The following is a 19,751-nucleotide window of genomic DNA, read 5'->3' as shown; positions in this document are numbered from 1 at the left end:
GTGTCAATTAGCCCAGTGCTGCCCTACAGAACCTGCCTTAGCCTTTACTTAAAGAATGACTTCTGTAGGGTAGTGGGGACTTGGCCAGCTGTGATTTATTTTTCCAGCCTTCCTGGAGACAACACGCACATGCATGAAATGTGGATGTGTCTGAAGATATCGTTAAATGGACTCTATTGTAAATACTCTTCTACATGTTCTCTGCAAAACTGAACATCAGGAGATACAGATTGCTTTTATATCATATGCAGAGGCTTTGTTGTTCGGAATAACAGACTTGACAAAGCACAGGAACTTCTCAATCTACAGACATGCTATCCAAACCACTCTCTTAATGCCCATACTGTTCAGTATTGTGTCTCTGGCACTTTCAGTTTGAGACCTGAGTGGATTAACAGTAAAATTAACAGAACATTCGCATGGCAGCCAAGTTCCCACTGCGCATCCATGTACTCTGCGGGTGAGCACCATCTTCTCAGGCTGTTGCCTTGATCAACCAACCTTTCCCTTGATAAACAACACTGAAGTTTTGCTCCATTATTTCAGGTCATTTAATAACTGGCACCCAAATGCCTCCCTAAAGGAGCTCAGGCTTTCCTACCTCATATTCTGGCTTCCATCCCCTCCTGCAAGCTGTGGCAGGGTGAGGGATAACAATGACTTCACTTGCAACCCTTTTCTGCCTGTAGACATTTCAGGGTAACAATTTGGGTTTTGCAAATATACGTTGTAATCATTAAGCCAATATTAGAAACCAAATCCAGTGCCTGGACTCCTTGCAGTGTCTATTCTGCTGCATGCAGTGTGATATTTTCTGGTGCTACTCTGGATGCCACTTCACAACAAACCTGAGCCTGACCCTCTGAGACGGCCCTATGCTGGATGCCTCTGGTGGCAACCGTTTCTCCAAAATTGATCTCATTCCATAACAAACCTCTAGAGGCTTCTCAATTCATCTGGTTTACTTGGCTCTGCATTTAACAGATCCTCTTTTAAGGCTGAAAGAGGGTTGGATGATAAACTCTGGTCCAGAACTGCCTGCAAACGCCAGAAATAGCAATCTTTGAAAGAGGCAGGAGAGGCTGGTTGGAAGGATCCCGTACGGCTGAAACACTCAAAGGGAAGTCAAGTAGCAGATCTGTGTGGGATTTGAACCAACCAAGCCCGTAACACCATCACATGTCGGCAGTCCCTGCCTAGGTTGATGTCATCCATTAGAAACAAGGAAAGTTGGTTCTGAGCCGGAGAACCGAGTTGCTGCGGGAAGCCCCGTGCCAAGGTGCAGCCCACACACCAGATGCTGCCGGGACGCGCTTCCAAACCAAATCCTGCGGGCATATGGCAGCAAGGGGACTGCCAGGACGTGGTGAGGGATGAAGGGACAAGTGTCATGCCCCACTAAGCTTGGGATGGCCAACAAGGGTCTGTGAGCTTTGCACGGGAATGCATTGCCCAAAGGTCAGTTATTCTGGCATGGGCCCGTCCTCTGCTTTTTTGTCCATGGAGAAAGGAATGAATGGCAAAGTTGACGGTGCCATATTTCACTGACCAGACTGCAGCAATTGAGAGGAAATGGCCTCAAGTTGTGCTAAGGAAGGTTCAGATTGGATAGTAGGAAAAATTTATTAATGGAAAGGGTTGTAAAGCACAGGAACAGGCTGCCCGGGGCAGTGGTAGAATTACCATCCCTGGAGGAGTTTAAAAGATGCAGAGATGAGGCTCTTAGGGTCATGATTTAGTGCTAGATTTAGGTTATGGTTGAACTTGATGACCTTAAAGGTCTCTTCCAACCAAAACGATTCAATGATTCTATGATTCTAATCCAAGAGATGCCAGCAGTGACCTGGCTGAGGTGGGACCAACTGACTGCAAGCAGGAGTTTCCTTGTAGCATTGGCCATCCAGTAATTCAAAAGTGTTCAACACCTCCAGTGGGAGCCGGATGCCCAGTTCGACGCCCTCCTACCCTTACTGGTTGTACAGACAAAGGATCTTGTTGGGCTAAGTCCAAATCAGCCTTCAGGTCTCACCTAGGGCCATGGCAGCAGGTCTCCTGGGAGGACAGACTTTGCACATTGCAATGTGGCTCACTAGAAAAAACATCCCTACAGGAAGGGCTTCCATGGCTGGATCCTGGGGAAAAGGGACAAGATAGGGGTCCCAGCTCCTGGGATGGCCACCCCCCTGCACCCCACAGATCCTAGGCACATGGGGCAGCACGTGCTCCTTACCTCCAGGATGGTGCACCGCTCCGACTGGCACTCCACGTCCTCGCAGGGCTGGAACATGCCCAGGGTGACGCAGTTCAGGAGGATGACCAGCATGCTGACATGCTCGAACCAGGTGAAAGGAGGGCGTTAAGGAGAGCACATGCTTCAGGGGCCATCAGGAGGTGGGAAGTGGAAGCATCACACTAGTTACATGCCAAAAATCCCTTCACTCCTCCCACAAGCACAAAAGAAAACACTGAGAAACATCCCAGACTTGCTAAGGTTTGAAGTTTTTGGCCACTGAGGAAAGGGTGCTCCTGTTGAGATGAAGGCACAAAGGACGCCTTTTATTTCCAACACAGCAGCAAAGCCAGGGATGTGCAGGGGGGTGCCCGGCTACACTTTCCATCTCCAGGCCCCCATACTGCATCTTCTGTTCTTGCACACCCAGAGCACAGCACCTCTGTCCTCCTCCCACAACAACCTTCATCTCCAGATCTCAAAGGCTTCGCCAGCCAATCAGCCCACATGTTCCCTAGCATTAACTCTTTCATTACCAATCAAAGAAAGCTAGACAAACATGAATTAATTCAGGCACCATCACCACCAGAAGCCCAGCTTGTGCCCGGTTCCTTGCTCCAACCAGTGAGGTTGTTCTCCTTGGTTCCATCTTTAGTCATGGGAATAGGTGTCAAACACACATTATCTCCTTCCTACCTGGCTTCTAAGCTTCAAGGAGCTCTAGAGTCCATTTTAAACTCTACATCATGACTGAGGATGAAGGCAAAACAAAGCCAAGCCAGCAGCACAAACTGGTAGGGCCAAGGATGGTGGCATGTGGGATACGGGATGTCAAGCAGGACCCAGGGTGCACAGCACAGGCTGCGAAAGGGCAGGGAAGGGCTCAAGGTTAGATGTCTCCAGTCACCAAAAAAGAACCCATATTCTTTTATAAGACCCACCAGTGTTCAACTGCACTGACAATAATAGTTTCCAGTAGTAAGTGGTGATTTGCATCAGAGCAAAATAGACCCAGAGCTTAAAAATAATAAAAAAAAGATTTGGGGGAACTAAACAGGAGTTTCACAAATTAAGCATGAATGAGAGAAGTGTTCTTAGGAAAATAATTGGAAACATCTGTGTATGAATAAACCTTTACATTTTCAAACACACAGGCATATGTGAACAAGGGATCACAGAGAAAACAGTGCGCAGACCCTGTTTCATTTCTGGTAACAACAGTTCTCCTGCTTTGGAAACCTGAACAACAACAACAACAAAACCTACTGTATTTATCCCTGCTGCTTGTAGAAGTATTTTATCTAGCATTTTAGTAGTTCAGCATAAGATTTATCACAGCATAAAATTTGGCAAGTGCAGGGCTGAAGTCTCAGACTACTTTTGCACACATGCTCTCATTTATCCAGGTTAAAAGAGGAGAAATGAGTGGGTCAGGTCCTGTAGCTTCCCTAAAACCTGAGCCCAACCCACTTCTTGTTTGAGAGATGGCTTTAATTTGTAAATTCAGAGCTAGGAACACCTCGGAGCCCGTGCTGGAGACCAAACACGTCAGACTTGGAAACACACTTGTCTAAAATGGAAATGCATGAAATCAAATAAACAAGTGAAATAAAAATCCAGGTCACCCCGTCAGCGATGCAGAAGGAGCTGGAGCAGGCGAAGATCCTGGCCACAGCCCCAGAGGGCTCGTGCATCGCTGAAATACCAACAGCGGTTTATTTTCATTTCTCCCTCCCTTCAATGACTTCTTTCTGATTTTTGACATCTTTAGGGGCTATTTGGATCCCCTTCCTTTCGTCTAATTAGAAGCAGAGTGGTAATTCTGCTCCATAGAGAAAACAGCCTGCATCAGACCCAACCAAAGCCCAACCCGGGGCTGCATCCTACTTATAATATTTGCATTGCTCGATGGGATTCATGTGGAACTCCCTGTAAACAGGGCTCCTGCGCTATTCCCAGGGCACCTGCAGTTGCATTCATTTCACTTATTATACTTGCGGATTTTCTTTTTCCCTTTAAAGTAATAAAAAATGAAAGCATGTGAATTTTGAACTGTTAAAAAAAGATATAATGATGCTGATGAATTAGGTCTCTTGCACCTCGTGGCTCCAGACTTGCACCTTCGCCCTGCCCTGGTTCCATCCCCTAGTGATCCAGTGATGGGAAAGTCAATAATCTCACTTCTCCCTGCCACACGAGTGATACGGCTTTTGAATCTACCACCCATCAAGGGCTGCTGGTGCGTTACTGCTCTCCATCCCGCTCTCCGCTGCCTGAGCCCTTTTTTCGAGCAGAACCCATCAAGAATTGGACTTTGTTTTCCGTTAGAAAACACTGATTTGTCAAAACAAAATCATCGGCGTGGACTGGTCCGGGATATCCCTGGTTCTCCGGCAGTAGCGGTGGCTGCGACCTGCTAAAACCGTGACTGTGCAAAAACGGGTACTTCTGAGTTACCATGGCAACTGCTGCTCTCCAGGCCATGGAAGCACCACCCGGTTTAAAAGCAGCCAACTTCGCAACCAGGAGATCTGAAAAGGAAAAGATGCAAAAGGGAGATCTAGACTAACTGCTGGAGAAAAAGATAATTGCAAAAGATTTGCTTAATATTTCTTCCTCTGCTGCAAATTCCCGGGTAATGACATCTCCAGCGTATCTGGGCTAAGCTCAAATCCCCTGGACACCCTTTGGGCAGGAGCTGGGGAGCAGCAGAGCCCTGTCAGCCCCGGGGGGCCACTCCGGCCCCACAGCACCAACCTGTGGGATCAACACGGTCCCTGACACTAAAATCCAGCTCTGAGTTCAGAAGTGGCAAGACAGAAACAAGGTTCTGCGCCAAAATGTTGTTGGCCTCACCCACTCTTAGTGCAATGGCTGATGCTCTCCTGATGCTGATGCTCTCTGGAGCTTTTCACATGGTTTTACTGAAATTGCCTCCAGGGAAAGACCAGAGGCTTGAGGATTAAGAGCTCTGGTCATGCCTCAGCATGGACAAGAACCTCTTACCCCACTGATCTCTGCTGTGCCAGTTTAGCTGGTAAGGCTTTGACTTGATTTAAAAAGAGAGGTGGGAATTAGAGGGTGTGTTGAAGCTGTTGCTCAAGAAAAGCTCGAGTATTTCCAGCAGTAAAACCAAACGGCAGGAGCCCAAAGCAAAAATTTGGGGTTGGGTGGCCACCCGTCAGCTCCACATCACCTGACACCAGTATCAGTCCCAGTGCATGGAGGATTGTTTTCAGTGCAACAACTGAAGGCCAGTTTGTATCTGGCCTCTGATTTGACATGTTATTTTCCTCTCTCCCTTTTTAAAGTGGTACACTTGTGACTTTTTGCATTGTTGACCTCAGGTCCCAAACCGAGGAGCAGAGGAACAGGACAGACCCCAGTGTCACCACCACACAGACCTGCCCACAGGGCAAAAGGATGAACCCAGAGGGAGAACTTTCCACCCTGGCCTCCAGACCCTCACATTTAAACTTTAAAAGACACTCCATTCTGTTAAGTTGATGGCAACTAAACAAACATAAGCAAAAGCAGAAATAAGCTGTGTTCTCGCTGAGCTCACGGCACTCACATTGTGCTTTGCACTTATTTAGTTCAACTGGTTTAGGCCCAGATCTAATTAAACCAGCAGACCAGCCCTGGCTAGGCCTGATGGCTCCATCTCCTGAGATGGTTTGAACACAGTGACATGGATGGGTGCAGGCAGAAGAAAAGAATGACTCTGCTGAACTGAAAACCACCAAACCCAGCATCCCTCAGCTCCTTCCCACCATAAACCTCCAATTCTTGGCCCAAAGGAAAAAGTAAAGTGAACTGCAATGATCCAACTTGGATCTCAGCTTCATGCATTTTAGCCAGCAAATCAATGTGGATAGTTCCTCTTTCCAGAAGACTTTGAGATCCTTACATATTTGTGCAATGCTATAAGGGGATTTCCTGGCATGCAGGTTGAAGTATAATATTTTCTTTAAAAATCTGAAGGCCTTCTTAAAGACAAAAAGGAAAGAAAAATAAACTGTTTGTCTTTCTAGAAAGCTCTGGTTTTGATATTGCTTTTTACATTGCATAGGTGCAGAACAGACTGCCATGCCCGCAGCCCGGGTTTGTGTCTTGTTTGCTTTGTACCCGTCGTTTCCTCGCTCCAAATAACAAGCCCAGAAACCTCAGATTTCAGACGTACCACAACACAGCCGGTCTCCTTCCTTAGGCAGCTCAGTCTGCACCTCCCCGTTTTCAGGGAGATAATCTCTACCATCCGTCACTTTAATTTTAAAAATATTTCTGCAATAAACACAGTAAAAAATGCCAGGACTTTAGTACCACTGTGTCACAAACTCCCTTGCTTTCACCCCCTGCCTCGTGATGCAGGACATACTGCTTCAAATTCCTAGGTCATTCAGTTGGGTCGGTATCAGCTTCATTTACAAGTTCCCCTCCCCAACCCTCATTTCTAAATGCCCATGTTGGAGAGAGGCAGGAGCCTGAAGCCTAAAACACCCAGCAACTGAAAAGCAGCAAGACAAGATCAGGAAGCTTACTATTTTCACATAATCTTATTATTTTTAAGCTAGTCAGGGGATTTTGGAGACTTAACCCATTATTTTAAATGCTCGGATTTGGCAGTATTGTGATTATTACTGTTATCGTATCTGTATGTACTGTACATTATGCTGAGGAATAACGCAGAGCTAAAAAAAAAAAAGCCAAGTTATAGTTACAAGGAGAACATATGTTTACAGGGGAAGCAGCCAACTTAAGCTTCAGTTTTTATAGTCTAAGCTGTGACTAATGCACTAAATATACACACACACACACATATATGTATACACACACACATCTGAGAGACTGGGATTTTCAGAGTTCTCTTGGTGAGCTGGGCAGGCACTTCTCATTGGAGAGCAGCAGGACTCGGGTGTGTAATTCCACCTTTGCAAAATCACGGCTCTATTTACCTTTAGAAATAAGGCTGAGGACCTGCTTGTAAACCATACAATCCAGCATCTTTTCTCCAGCAACCGGCTCTAGGAGGAGAGTTTGAGGAGGCAGGAATGGGGTTCAATCCTCCACCCAAGTGGTCCAGCAGACCACAAAACAATCACTGCAGCTCCAGTGTAGAAACACTGATTTTAAAGTACCTAGTGCATGTTTTACCGATGTTTAGTGGTGCTGCCCAAATACTGGCAAATTAAAGCAAAAATGCTTCCCATCCCCTCATGACACCAGTGACAAAAACACCTTTAAAAGTCTGCAATATCCACCTCATCCTGTACACTAAGTAACAGCAAACAGTCCAAACTGAATGATATTGGGTAAATAGAAACAGGGAAAAACTAAAAAGAAATAAAAAGAAAGAACAGAACTAGAAGAGAAACGAGTCAGAATAAAATTCCCAAGAGGCAGGACTGGCTGGTGCTGGCATAATATTGAGGAACATTCTTATTTTAAAAAGTTGATTGATTAAAGCTATTTTTAGTGCCCATACTGTGCTGGATCATTCGGGTTCGTTTGCTTATGAATTGTAAACCAAAATGAAGCAGCTGCACTTCAGAAATACATATCTCCCCAACAGCACCACAAACATGCAGACCAGAAGCAATATTTCAGCCCAAAAGACTCCAAGTTGGCACATGTCTTTGGAGATGAGGCTGATTGTAGAGAATTCTTGTTTAAGAAAGGATTAGCCCCGAGTTACTGGAATAATTCCATCCCACCAGTTTGCTATAAAATAACCATAATGGGACTCCAACCCGGGACCAGCCCCACGTGGACCTTCAGCTGTTCCGCTGGGTTACCGCAGGATGTTCTTTTCTCCCCCAAAATGTCAGTACTTCCCTTTGCCAAAGATCGAAGAGATAATTTTGGGGCAGAGCTCCTGGATCTGGCTGATTTTTGGCCAAAGCATGGCAGGTTGCAGCCCTGGGCCTCCCAGATGTGCCAGATGTGCTACGACCACGGCATCCCAAACCTGGAAGACTCTTCTGTTGTGATGTTCATCATCACGCGACACGAAAACCTTGGTGTGGCTCCAGAGACACTTTGCACAAGCCAAAATCTCTGTACACCAGAGACCTGCTGCACAAGTGCCCTTTGAACACATTCTCTTTGGTTCTGACACTCTGGGCAGCACCAATGGTATTTATTTGCTCTGAAAGCACCAAGAAGTTGGCACTTGTCCCACTGGGAAAAAGTCACCAGTGTGCAACCAAGTAAATGACCAGTGGTCCTCAAATAACCCCCCTCACTGACAAATCTCAGTAAGGACTGTAATGCAGAGATCAAAGCTTGTTCACAGATCATTCCCCGGCAGTAAAAGGAGGCTAAATCCATCTCATTATGCACCTTAAATCATTCACCTTGCTCAAGCCAATCTTTCGGAGCCATAAAGAATTTAAAAGCGGTTAACTCTGAGTCCTTGTCATGCATCGTTTGTCAGACAGCTTCATTTTCCCTGCCTGTTGTCACAGCTTTGTAAGGCAGTTATGAGACAGGCGATGCAGCAAGTTGCAGCTATCGGGGATTAAACTTCAAACTAAAAGGATGATACAGGCATAAAAGCACCTCGAGGGGTGCACGTGCCTTCCGAGGCGGCTCAGTCGATAAAACACTAATCCCCCCTGTTCTTGGGGCTTTCTGAGCATAAAACCAGGATCCGTAAAACCCGATCGCTCATCCCTGCCACGTGCCTCCCCAGCACAAACGCGTCCTGGTGGATCTCATACCTCCCAAACACGCTCAGCGGGGAAATCAAAGCGACACAAATCATTGCTATGCCCAAACCCACAGGAAAACCTCTCCACGTCAGCCCGCCAGTGTGCATCACCCTGGAAACATCCCCAGCCCGTGTCAAATTAGTGTCTGTTAATGTCCTGAGTGATGATGGCAAATGGATTTAGTGTGTTGTTAAGGCATCCTTAACTTCTCCAAGATGCCCCGAGAGGAAACAAGGTTGTACAGATTAAAGCGACATAAATGAACTTCGGCACAGCTGCCCTGTGCCAGGTTGGCTCAGGAGCTGCCCTCTGAATTTTCATTTTTAGTATATGATGGAAAACACCATTTAATGTGGTTTAAGTTCTGCAGCTGCAATGCCACAACTGGACTGTGCCAGAGGACTTGGGGTCAGTGTGATTTTCCTTCCTATGACAACTGCTCTGAAGCTCCTGAGTGCCGGGTTCAGACCAGTCAGGAAAGCCTCTGTTCCTGCCGTTCCAACATATCATGATAAGAACCCTCTGCAATTCAAAGCCTCAGTGATTAGTAATTCAAAGGTGCTATTCCTGATTGACAGTGAGATCTCAGAGCCAGGGCCAGAGATCAAGTCTCTACCGCTTCACCCAAAATAAACCCAAATGATCTCTAAACACATCACAAGCCATTCAGCCACCAAATCCACTAAATCCACCCCAATGGGAGCATTTCACGCTCACTAAATTCCCAGCCATCATTTACCCAGCAAGGAGACAAGGACAGAAACAGTGTTTTGCCTGGTCCCCTCCGCCTGCGTGACTCACTTGATTAAAATACATATAAGCACCTACCTAAGCAGTGACATGCGAGGGCGAGCAATCAGAGCAGGTAATTGCTTGAGAGAGACGGCTGTGTGGGCGAGACGCCAAATACTTGGGGAAACGGGTCACGGAGGGCAGAGAGCTGCAGCCGCATCTCCAGGGGCGGCTCAGTGCCATGAAAATCCGGGGCTGCAGCTTGGCTTCCCGAAACGATGGTGCTGGGGCTGAACCCTGGGCAGGAGGTCAAATCCTAAATATTTCCTGTGCCAGGTTTGCTCGGTGGCGGGTGATGCGGGAGGAGAATGCAGGGAGAGGATGGGGAAGACGTGGTCCTGCCTTTGCTGAGTTGGGCTCACTCATCATACGAAGCGATGTGGCAGCACTTCTGGGGTTTATTTTGCCCATTTTTTAATTCTTTTTTATACTTTCTGTCTGTGGGTAAATGCAAATCTGCTTTTCCTGCAGGGAGACACGCAGGTAGGGTCAGAGCAAACACTGGCAGCTCTGGACCAAGCACGGCTTCTCCCATTTACAGCAGAATCCCCATGAATTCGATGGGCTGAGAAGGGGACAGCAGCCTTCTCTCATCCCTTTTTTTTCTAATAAAAACCCTGACCTGCTGCATCTCCATAAAGCAGATCCAGCCCTTGCTGGTTTTGCTATGGGGGTCCCAGCCAAGATGTGGTGACACCCAGCAAAGGGGTGACCCCCATGCCGGCAGCCAGGGTCCATCTCATCACAGTATCAGAGTAGCCTGTGGTGTAAAAATCTTAAAATATTTAAGTTACTGTCAGCATTGATCTCTGTTTTAATGAGCCAAACTGCACCCGGAGAGAGGGATGTTTCCATCCACCTGAACTGGCTTTTTTGTTTTAACAGTACCCTTCTTGCCTCACATTGTTAATGCTGTGCCATAAACTTGGCTGCCATTATTGATATCAATATGACGTCAGTGTCCATGTAAATGTCACTTGGTAGCAATAATGTCAATGCCACGGTCCCCAGGGTCAACAAACAGCAAGACCAAATGTCATCCAGCTGGAAAGCACTGAGCAATTGCAAAATGCTAATACAAAGGTGAAAAATCAGGGATGCACAGGGGGCATGAAGTTTGTTTAATGGAAGAAACTCATTTCACTGTAGTTTTGGATTCAGTGCTGCTGAAGCTCTGGCTCTTTGCTGCCACCATGGGCAGGGGCTGCCCGTGACTTTCAAATGGCAAAATGTTTGACTTATTGTCTGTAACATCTGCTGCTGCATGTGCTGTGCTGGAGAAGACGAATAGGTCCAAGAAGTGTGGCTGATCTGCACAAGAAATGCCCTTTTAACCTAACTGATGATGTTCAGATGTTTTCACTGTAACTCTCAGCTCACGCTTGAGCTCAGGGAGCAGAGTTATCTCCTGTGTCTGGTCTCTGCACAGCTGTGACTGCCTCGGGAAGGCTTTCAGCCCCTGCCAAATGCCTCACTGCATCCAAAATGAAAGAGGTTCAGTCCAATTTTGAGTAAAAGAGCAAAGCTGGGTGTTTGCAGAAGTACTGGCTTTACCTGGGTCTTCTCTGCCTCTGGGATGTAAAGAGCAGCCAAGCCCTTGGGGTTTGCTGAGCTCCTGGGCTGTGCACAGAGCTAACCGAGGCAAAAATAAAGGACAGTAAGAATTGCAAGCGTTACCAGTGGATTTTGCTACATTCCACGACTTGCAATTCACTGCCTGCTCATCCTTGGTACCCAAGCGCCATAGCTACTGCAACACTGAGTTCTAGGAATGATCTTGCTGACACTTCCCGCTCTGGAAATCCCAAAGTCTGTCCCCAAACAACTGCTACACTCACTCTTCTCAGTCAGGATAGCTGCATATTTTAATTCAGCTGCAGGAAACTAAAGTCCTAATGCCAAAGAGCCAAGAACTATTGCAGGCAGAGTCTTGTGATGGATTTGCATAAGCAGCAACATCCATCATGGACAGATAAAACTTAGCTATCTCAGCACTGCAATTTGATGGATTGACTCGCTCTGTTAAAGGACAGTATCACTAGGAGAGCAAAGAGTTTGGGTTTTGTTTGTTTGTTTTTTCCTGAACAGAATATTGAAAGAAAAAGGGGGGAAAAATTAAATCCCTGATCAAACACTTCATGTTGTACTTGGATCCATGGCACATTCTTCTGATGAATAGAGGCAATTATTTTTCAGAATAATTTAAGCAGTTTTGATACAAGGGGCAGTTTAGACTGACATCTAAATGAGCTCAAATTTAAACCGAGCTGTTTTATCAGCTAGTGATTTTCTACTTACTGCTTTAAATAACTCCTTGTCCTACGTTTACAACGTAATAACTCCTCAAATTACAATAATCTCAGGAGGCAAAGGACCTTAACGACGGAGTGACCTGCCTTGTCATGGGAGGTGCCCTGGGCTTGGGTCAGACTCAAGCTTAATAAAAGCGAAGCAGCATCCAAACCCACCTTTGTCGGGGAACAAGACCAGGTGCTGCAGCAGCATCCTGGGGAGAGCAGGACCTAGTGCTCCACGCCTGACAACCAGACCGTGCTAAAAAACTGCTGAAAATGGTAATTGCGCTCAAGTGCAAAGGCCAACAAGCCAAATTCTTGGAGCCTCAACCAACCCCCCTGTGCATGGTCCTCCAGAAATCGCACAGCAGGGACCACAGCGCCATGGGGAGGAGATGCCCAGTGGCTCTGGGATGAGGATGCTGCAATGACAAGAAGCAAAAGTGATTTTTGCATCCATCTGCAACCAGCTGTGACCTCAACAGCTGGCCACATCAGTACGGCCAGGCTCCTGCAAGCCAGAAAAGAACTTCCAACAGCCTTAATTTTTCTCTCTGATCGTCTCTACTATCTCTTGCTTCTGCCTCCAACTGGAATATGATCAAAATAAATAAACACTGGAACTCAAGATGCAGCTGACAGCAAAAAAGAATGAGTGCTGGCCATCCTTTTCAGTCTGATGGAAGAGAAGCCAATTTTCAGCAGATTTTCAGGCCACACAAGGTTCAGACACGCAGTCTCTAACCCAGACCTCCACCGCCTGTTTGCCTGTCTGAGCTTTGGTGGAGAGCTAGATTTTTTTTCAGCCTAAATTTATTATCAGTTGGGTGGTTTTTTTTATAGTTTATCTCTTTATTTTTTAAATTCTGGTGTAAAATAGCTTCAGTTTTGAGAATTTGTCTTTTTGGGGCTGCTCCGCTCCCCCTCCCTGGACAGGGACCCATCAGGGAATGGCCCCAACCATCTCCTGCTCATAGCTGACAAGTGAAATTACTTCATATCCTCCCCAAAACGCATGGAATGAAACCAAGATCTATTTTAACACATATTCAAAGGGACACTGTCAAGTACTTTATACCCAAAATGAGAGATTCTGTAAACAAACCAACCAAACAAAAGACTTACAAAGCTTGATATTAATAGAAAAGTTATTGGGCTGGTTTTTTCTTTTTTCACACAGTAATAAAAAAAAGCTTTTTGAAAATTCCTCCTGCAGCATTTGCAACCCAACCAAACCAGTGTTATTCTGACACACAATAAATGAGCCTGACAAGGAGCAGAGCGGGAGCTGCAGACGAGGAACACAGAGGGCAACTCTAGGAGAGGTGATGAAAAGCTTTAGTCCCCTTGTGCCCCCAACTTTCCACCTTTGTCCCCAAGCTCTCCTACCTCAGCTGGGCAGACCCAAGTGCTCTCACAGCCTGGAGACCCCCCAGCATCATCGGGGCTCCCCGGGAAGATGCTCCCATTCAGTGCAGAGACCCCCCCCATCCCATGCAGGGGTCCTGACATGGGAGCAGTAAAGCCCAGAGCAGGGATGAGCAAAGAAATTTGGGGTTGTAACCATGAGAAACATCAACGTAGCTTCTCCCTCACCCTCCTGAGCAGGCCAGGTTGGAGAGCAGCCGCCCGTCTCATGCTTCGTTAAGCCCCTGATGGTTAGCGGTGGGTACCAGTAGCTGCAGCTGGCAGAAAGGACCTGCCCCAAGGTGGTGTCACCATCACCACAGCCACATTTCTAAGCCCTCCTTGCAATCCTCAGCTGACAGAATCACTTTGTGGAGGTAGGAGAACCCAAAATTCCCCCCAAAGCAGAGAAGCTTCACTCCCTCCCTTTCACTTGCCAGCGCTTCCAGCTCTCTGGTGTTGGACACGCATAGGAGATACTCGGATAAGCTTTGCATAGGCGGGTCCCGCGCTGGAAAATGAAAAAGGAGTTGCAATTTACACTTTAAATGAGTTAATGTTCATGGAGTGCTCTTGTATTGGTGCAGGCAGTTGTCAGAGCCAACGCAACAAAATGCTAATTCAGCTCTGCAATCAATGGCGCCTTTCTTAGAAGTGGATAGATAATTATGTCTAAACAGAAACACGTGTTTTTTAAAGAGGTAAACAGCTGAAATTCATTACCTTCCTCTCTACTTATCTGGAATAAATTGGTGACATTAGCAAATGCAGGAGGTTTCTGGGGGCTGCCTATGGGTGAGTTTGGGTACTGCTGGTAGCCACGATGGAACAGGGAAGGACATGATGCTGCTCTCCATGCTGGATTTCACTGGCATGAAGAAGACTTAGAGGACCAGAGGATGCAATTATAACCAAGGGTTCATCAGACGTAGTTCTGACCCAAGTTGGGCAGTGGTCATGTCCCCAACGCTGACCCATGCAAGTCCCCACAAAGGGATGTGGAGTTTGGGCCAAGGGAGACAGAGCTGTAGCCCACCAGCTTATCTCCTGATGCATCAAGTCCCCAAAAGGATATTTATTTAGGAATGTCTTGCTAACAGAAGAAAAAAGATCAGTTAAAGGTGTTTGGAAAGACTGCTGCAAACTATGGTCTTGCCTTGAGAGATAATTGCTCATCTGGTTTCCACATCTAATAAACACAGTTCAGTGTTAATGAGGCCCATCCTCAACACCACTTACAGCTTTCATAGGAGCATCTTGGTGAATCACCAGGAGAAACCATCACGGCCCTGGAATGTGCACGGACATTAGCAATGCTTTGGGAAAAAATGCATAAAATTTAACCTCTCCATTATTTTTCAGTGTGCACAGACACAAATAAGTCCCACAACACCCGCGGATGGACCCTGGGCTGGGCTCAGCTTCAGGGATACTCCAGCCTACTGCAGTAGGAAATCCAAATTTTGGGAGCGCACATGCCTGACCGGGGCTCTTGGCAAGTGCTATTGCCAGTGGAACACAAGAGCCGGACCGGGAGAGGAAATCGGACATCAGACTCGTGTTCAAAGCAGAGGGTATGTGCAAAGCACCGTGAGGGTGTTGGGGTCCTCCCTGGGGAACTGGGGGTCTGACCCCCAACTCGCTGCTGTCTGCAGAGACTCCTCCTGATCTGAGCAGGATTGCAGTGAGCCAAAGGAGAACAAATACCGACCTGCATGCTGAATGGAGCTTGCAAAGGGTTTGTTTTTTGCTGCTAGCTGCTTTTTGCTCTGGCTAAATGGTTGTAAAATTCAGTGGATGTTTGCAATGGAGAGTGACAGCTGCCAGCCAGAGCGAGGTGAACGCCATGGAGAATCTCTGCGAACCAGGCTTTAAATGTTGATAGAAATCGTCTGGATTGGAACCAGCTCCTTTTTGTGTTCGCCTCCTGAGGGTGTTGCAGGGAAAAGGCTTTTTGCTCAAAGCACTGATGGACATTTTAACATTATGCCGCAACAGTGATCGATGGCGTTGAGGGTTTAGTACTTGGTCGAGCACGTCTGTAAACTGAACCAGCCCTGGCCCCAATCCAGAAAAGCACTTAGAAGTGCCTTCTCCTGCAGATTTCGCCCGGGTTTAAAGAGCGAGCAGGGCAGTAAATGGAGGGTGAGCCCAACGCATGGGGAGGGAAGGATGCGATGCTGCCTGGTGGCAGGGGGAGGATGGGGACAGCAGCGAATGATGGGCTCGCTGTTCCCAGGACATCACCAGTGATATTATTTACACCTATTTCAGAGGTAAGTCAGGACCAAGGAAGCATATAATGATGGTAATTAGCGGCACGAAGATGATTAACCCTAATTTCTCAAGTTCTGCCAATGCAGTTTTCTTCATCACAATTTTCTTCTTCTAAAGTGCGCTACCTTAGGTTTATTTTCCATCAGCGAATGAACCCAGGGCTTTCAGCTTTAATTGGGCAATTCTGTGGCACTACAGCTCAGCATCTTAACCAGGTTGGGTATGTGCTGACATCTGGAGCTTCCAGAAAAATCCCCAGAAGAGGAGACACACAAGGAGAAGTTTGGAAGAGCCTGAAGTGCCCGTGTCTGCACAACAGACTCACCGTAGCCCTTGGTCCTCACCGTGATCCGATATTTCCCAACTGATGGACACGACCCCTCTCTCCGGGGCAGGACGGCCATATTCAAACACAAAGCTTCTTCTCGTCAACAACTGCGACCACTCTAGAATGAACCAGTTCATTGCGTGCTGAAGCAACATTGTTAGTCAAGAAACCAGTTTCTGGCATAGGGCTGTTTGTAGTTACTTTTGCTTTCCCTGAGAGACTGCAGATAATAAGATGTAGACATGAACACCTCGTGAATACATTTAACTTTCCATTTAGCTATAGCTTTACACAGCATGACTGTAGATAAGGGTAACAGTAAACAATCTTTGAAGCTTAAAGAACATTTTAAAAATAAGTACCAAGGCCTCATATTTGTTCTGAAGCTGTTTGTTTTATTTTCAGGGAATACTGTTTAATTTAATTGTCTTGATTTTGGTTTGGTGCTGAGAGCTGTAATTTTTAGCATTGTTCCTCTCGTGTGTTGGATAATCGGCACTTTGCCGTGGCCGTCGCGGGGCTGTGGCGGCAGCAAAACTCGCTCGGCCGTGCTGAACAGCCAAACAACTTTTCCAGAAAGAAAAATATTTTGCCGTCTCCAGATTCCGCATTGAGTAAAAATAACCCTCAATTCCCCTCTCAATTAGTCAAATGTGGTGAAGGGCTGAAATGTGCATCTAATTGTGTCTTTCTTGCCTCAAATTATCTCTGAGAAAGTGGCTCCATCCCCGCCAGTCCCTGGTACCACAGGGCACCGGGCGGCCAGGACGGGGACAACGTCCTATGGGGTCTGCAGGGAGACAGGAAAATGGTCTTTTGGGGAAAAAAAAGGGAAGAAAAGAGCTTGCAAAGGCAGATGAAGGCAAGGCTCTGAGCCACAGTGTGGGGCGTAGAGACAGGAGCAGAAGCGGGGTGCAGAGCTGTAAATTCAAGGCTGAAAGTTCAGAAGATGCTCTAGCTCTGAAGCAAATGGAAAAAAGAAAAATCCAAGAGAAAAAAACAAAACAAACAAACAAGCATTTGCTTGTGGACTATAATTCATTAATTGCAACAGACATAAATTTGGGAATTGTGCTGCCTTGCCCAATAAACTGTAGGAAAGTATTTAAGCAAAGAGTTGATGGGGGAAGCTCCTGATGACCACTGTGGCGAGACACAGCGAGCCACACATGGCCGCTCCCTGGTGCCGTGTCCCCCTCAGTGGCACCAAGCCATGTGCAGGAGGTGACATTTTCCCCCTGGGTGGCACCGAGCCACGCACAGGAGGTGACACTGTCCTCCTGGGTGGCACCGAGCCACGCGCAGGAGGTGACACTGTCCCCCTGGGTGGCACCGAGCCACCCGCAGGAGGTGACACCCACACGGGCTCCCGGGGAGCCCTCCAGCAGCACTTACTCTTATTCTCTCTGGCTGTCGTCTCTTTTTTTCTCCTTTCTCTCTCTGGGCAATGAATAATGAGAATAAAAACGAGAAAGAAAGCAGTATGACAGCCAATTACTGCCTTTGTGATTAACCACCCAAGAGCAGCCCTTGCTCAAAACACCACTTGATGCTCCTTTTAAGCAAAACCATTCCGCTGGATCCCATGATGGACATTTAAACAGGAAGACAAAGTATCTGCTGATTTATTTTCTTGTTTTCTTATATAATCACAGCTTCCTAAATGTTAATGACTCCACGCTATACAACTGCCAGCAGTATTTGCATACAAGCCTTGCTCTCCTATGTGTTGCTCTCGGAGGTGTCGGTGTGTTGGGTGAAGGAGCAACTGCTGCACTTGGGGGTCCTGGCTTGAGGAAAGGAGCCGGCAGCTCTTTGCAGATAAAGGCAAGAAACTCAGCTGCTCAGCCCTTGAGGGTTTCAGAGAGAGGTGACAAAACTGGGACAAAATGCAGCCTCCCAGGATCCAGGTGTGAGCAGGAGCCAGGGGCTGGGGGGGGATGCTCAGCCCCCAGCCCTGGGAGCTGCTTCCAGCCTGGACCGAAACACCCAAAATGACCAAAATCCATCCTTCCCCTGCAAACGAACACCAGCAAAAAGGAAAAAACCCTCTCTACAGAGAGAGGGAAGAGCTCCAAGGACAAATCTTTCCCCAGCATCCAATTAAAGGTTTTGTTATTCCTTATTAGAACATCAGGAAGAGCAGGAGACCTAAAGCAAAGAAAGTCTTCTGCATTCGGAGCCCGGCGCTGGCTGCACATGTTCAGATCACACACTGAAGTTACACAAAGCTCACGAAACCACCTGCCCAGCACATACTCATCAAACACTCCAACACAGCACCGAGCCCAGATTCAAAGAAGAAAACGCGGGACCTTCATTCGAGGCGAGCAAAGTATTGGATCCTGGTTATTTCACTGTGAATTTCTCCTTCTCTTTTCACTCATTTCATAAAGAAACCTAATTTCTATGAACTTATTTTTTACCAAACCAACTGCCTACCCATGTACCTCCATCCAGACCGCGTTCCCCTCCACGCAGCGCTGCCCATTTTCTCTGTACAGAGAATTAGAGCTGACGGGCTCAGGACCAGCCCAGGATGCAGACGACAGGGCTTTGCTTTACAGTGGTGTTTGAGAAAAACCCTTTGCCATTCCGTGCCTCAGTTTCCCCATCTCTACAACCAGGAGGAAGCAAACAACTTTCTTCAAAGTGCTTTGAGATCAATTGATAAGAAATATTAAGTAAAGCCTAGATATCATTGCTTAAACTTCAGTAGTTCACCCCCAAAAGATCTGACCTTCCCCCTTGTCCCCACCTAAATTTACCATTCTGGGACCAGACCAAAGTCATGTTGCCCATCTCTTCTCCCTGGATTTGTCCAAATGCACAATAAAAAACATATTACAAAGAACTGCAACCACCACCAGGACCAAGCACCACTACAAGAAACCTCATTTTGGGGCTACAACAGGGTTTCAAATGAAGTGTGATCCCCTCTCCCAACACTCCGGTAACAAGGCAACCTCCCTGTATTACAGTGGCTTCCTCCAAGGTTTCTCCTTTATCAAGTCTCAAGGATTCTCTCTGTAATTAGAGATTCGGTTTTCAGACAGATAAAAGTTTGTGCCATACTTTGTGATCCTATTGCCACCACTAACACTTGCACACTCAACAAAGAAAACACCTTAACAAATAAATCAAGTCCAAGTTATTTTAGCTCTGCCTGAAGTTATTTTAACTCTTTGGGGAATCCAACCAACGTGTTTTCCCTCCCCACAAATCAGCTGCCCCAGGTTTCAATGCAAAGCATTGGCTGAAGCTCCCTGGCCCCCGAGACACTTAAACACAGCTTTTTCTCTTAATTTTATCTTTTTTTCCCCCGGAGAACTGCACCTCTGAAGAAGTTAAAGGTTACCTGAAGATTCACAGCACTGCACCGTGAGATGAGCAAAACATTATGTCTCTTTATCAGATGCTGTGTTGCTCTCGTGCAGCTCAGGAGACTCCAGCCCGCGTGTTGCTTCCAATAACATATTCGTAATGAAGGTACCATTTAGAAATGCTTTATGAATATGTATTAAATGATTATTAGAAGCAATGACTGTGCATTCTTTAAGAGCTTATTGTAAATCATCATGCAATAAAATACATCAAAAATAAACTCTCAACCACTGATGCTTTAATAAGCTGCAATAAAAACACATATCAGAGCTTGTAATGCTAATAACTACAAGCAGCTTTAAGGAACTAATTTAAGTCTGTTCGAT

General features: G+C 46.7%; 1 protein-coding gene across 1 annotated transcript in view; it reads right to left on the bottom strand.

The window, feature by feature from the left end:
- CACNA1H (calcium voltage-gated channel subunit alpha1 H) overlaps nt 1-19,751 on the bottom strand; it is a 224,933-nt gene that overhangs the window by 117,842 nt on the left and 87,340 nt on the right. The window contains exon 3 of the mRNA XM_065031285.1: nt 2,231-2,342. Within this exon, the coding sequence (XP_064887357.1) occupies nt 2,231-2,342 (112 nt within the window). The remainder of the gene's footprint in view (nt 1-2,230; nt 2,343-19,751) is intronic.

Source organism: Columba livia, chromosome 15, assembly GCF_036013475.1.
Source record: "Columba livia isolate bColLiv1 breed racing homer chromosome 15, bColLiv1.pat.W.v2, whole genome shotgun sequence".
In the NCBI taxonomy this organism is placed as follows: Eukaryota; Metazoa; Chordata; class Aves; order Columbiformes; family Columbidae; genus Columba; species Columba livia.
This window is presented reverse-complemented; position numbering and strand designations above follow the sequence as displayed.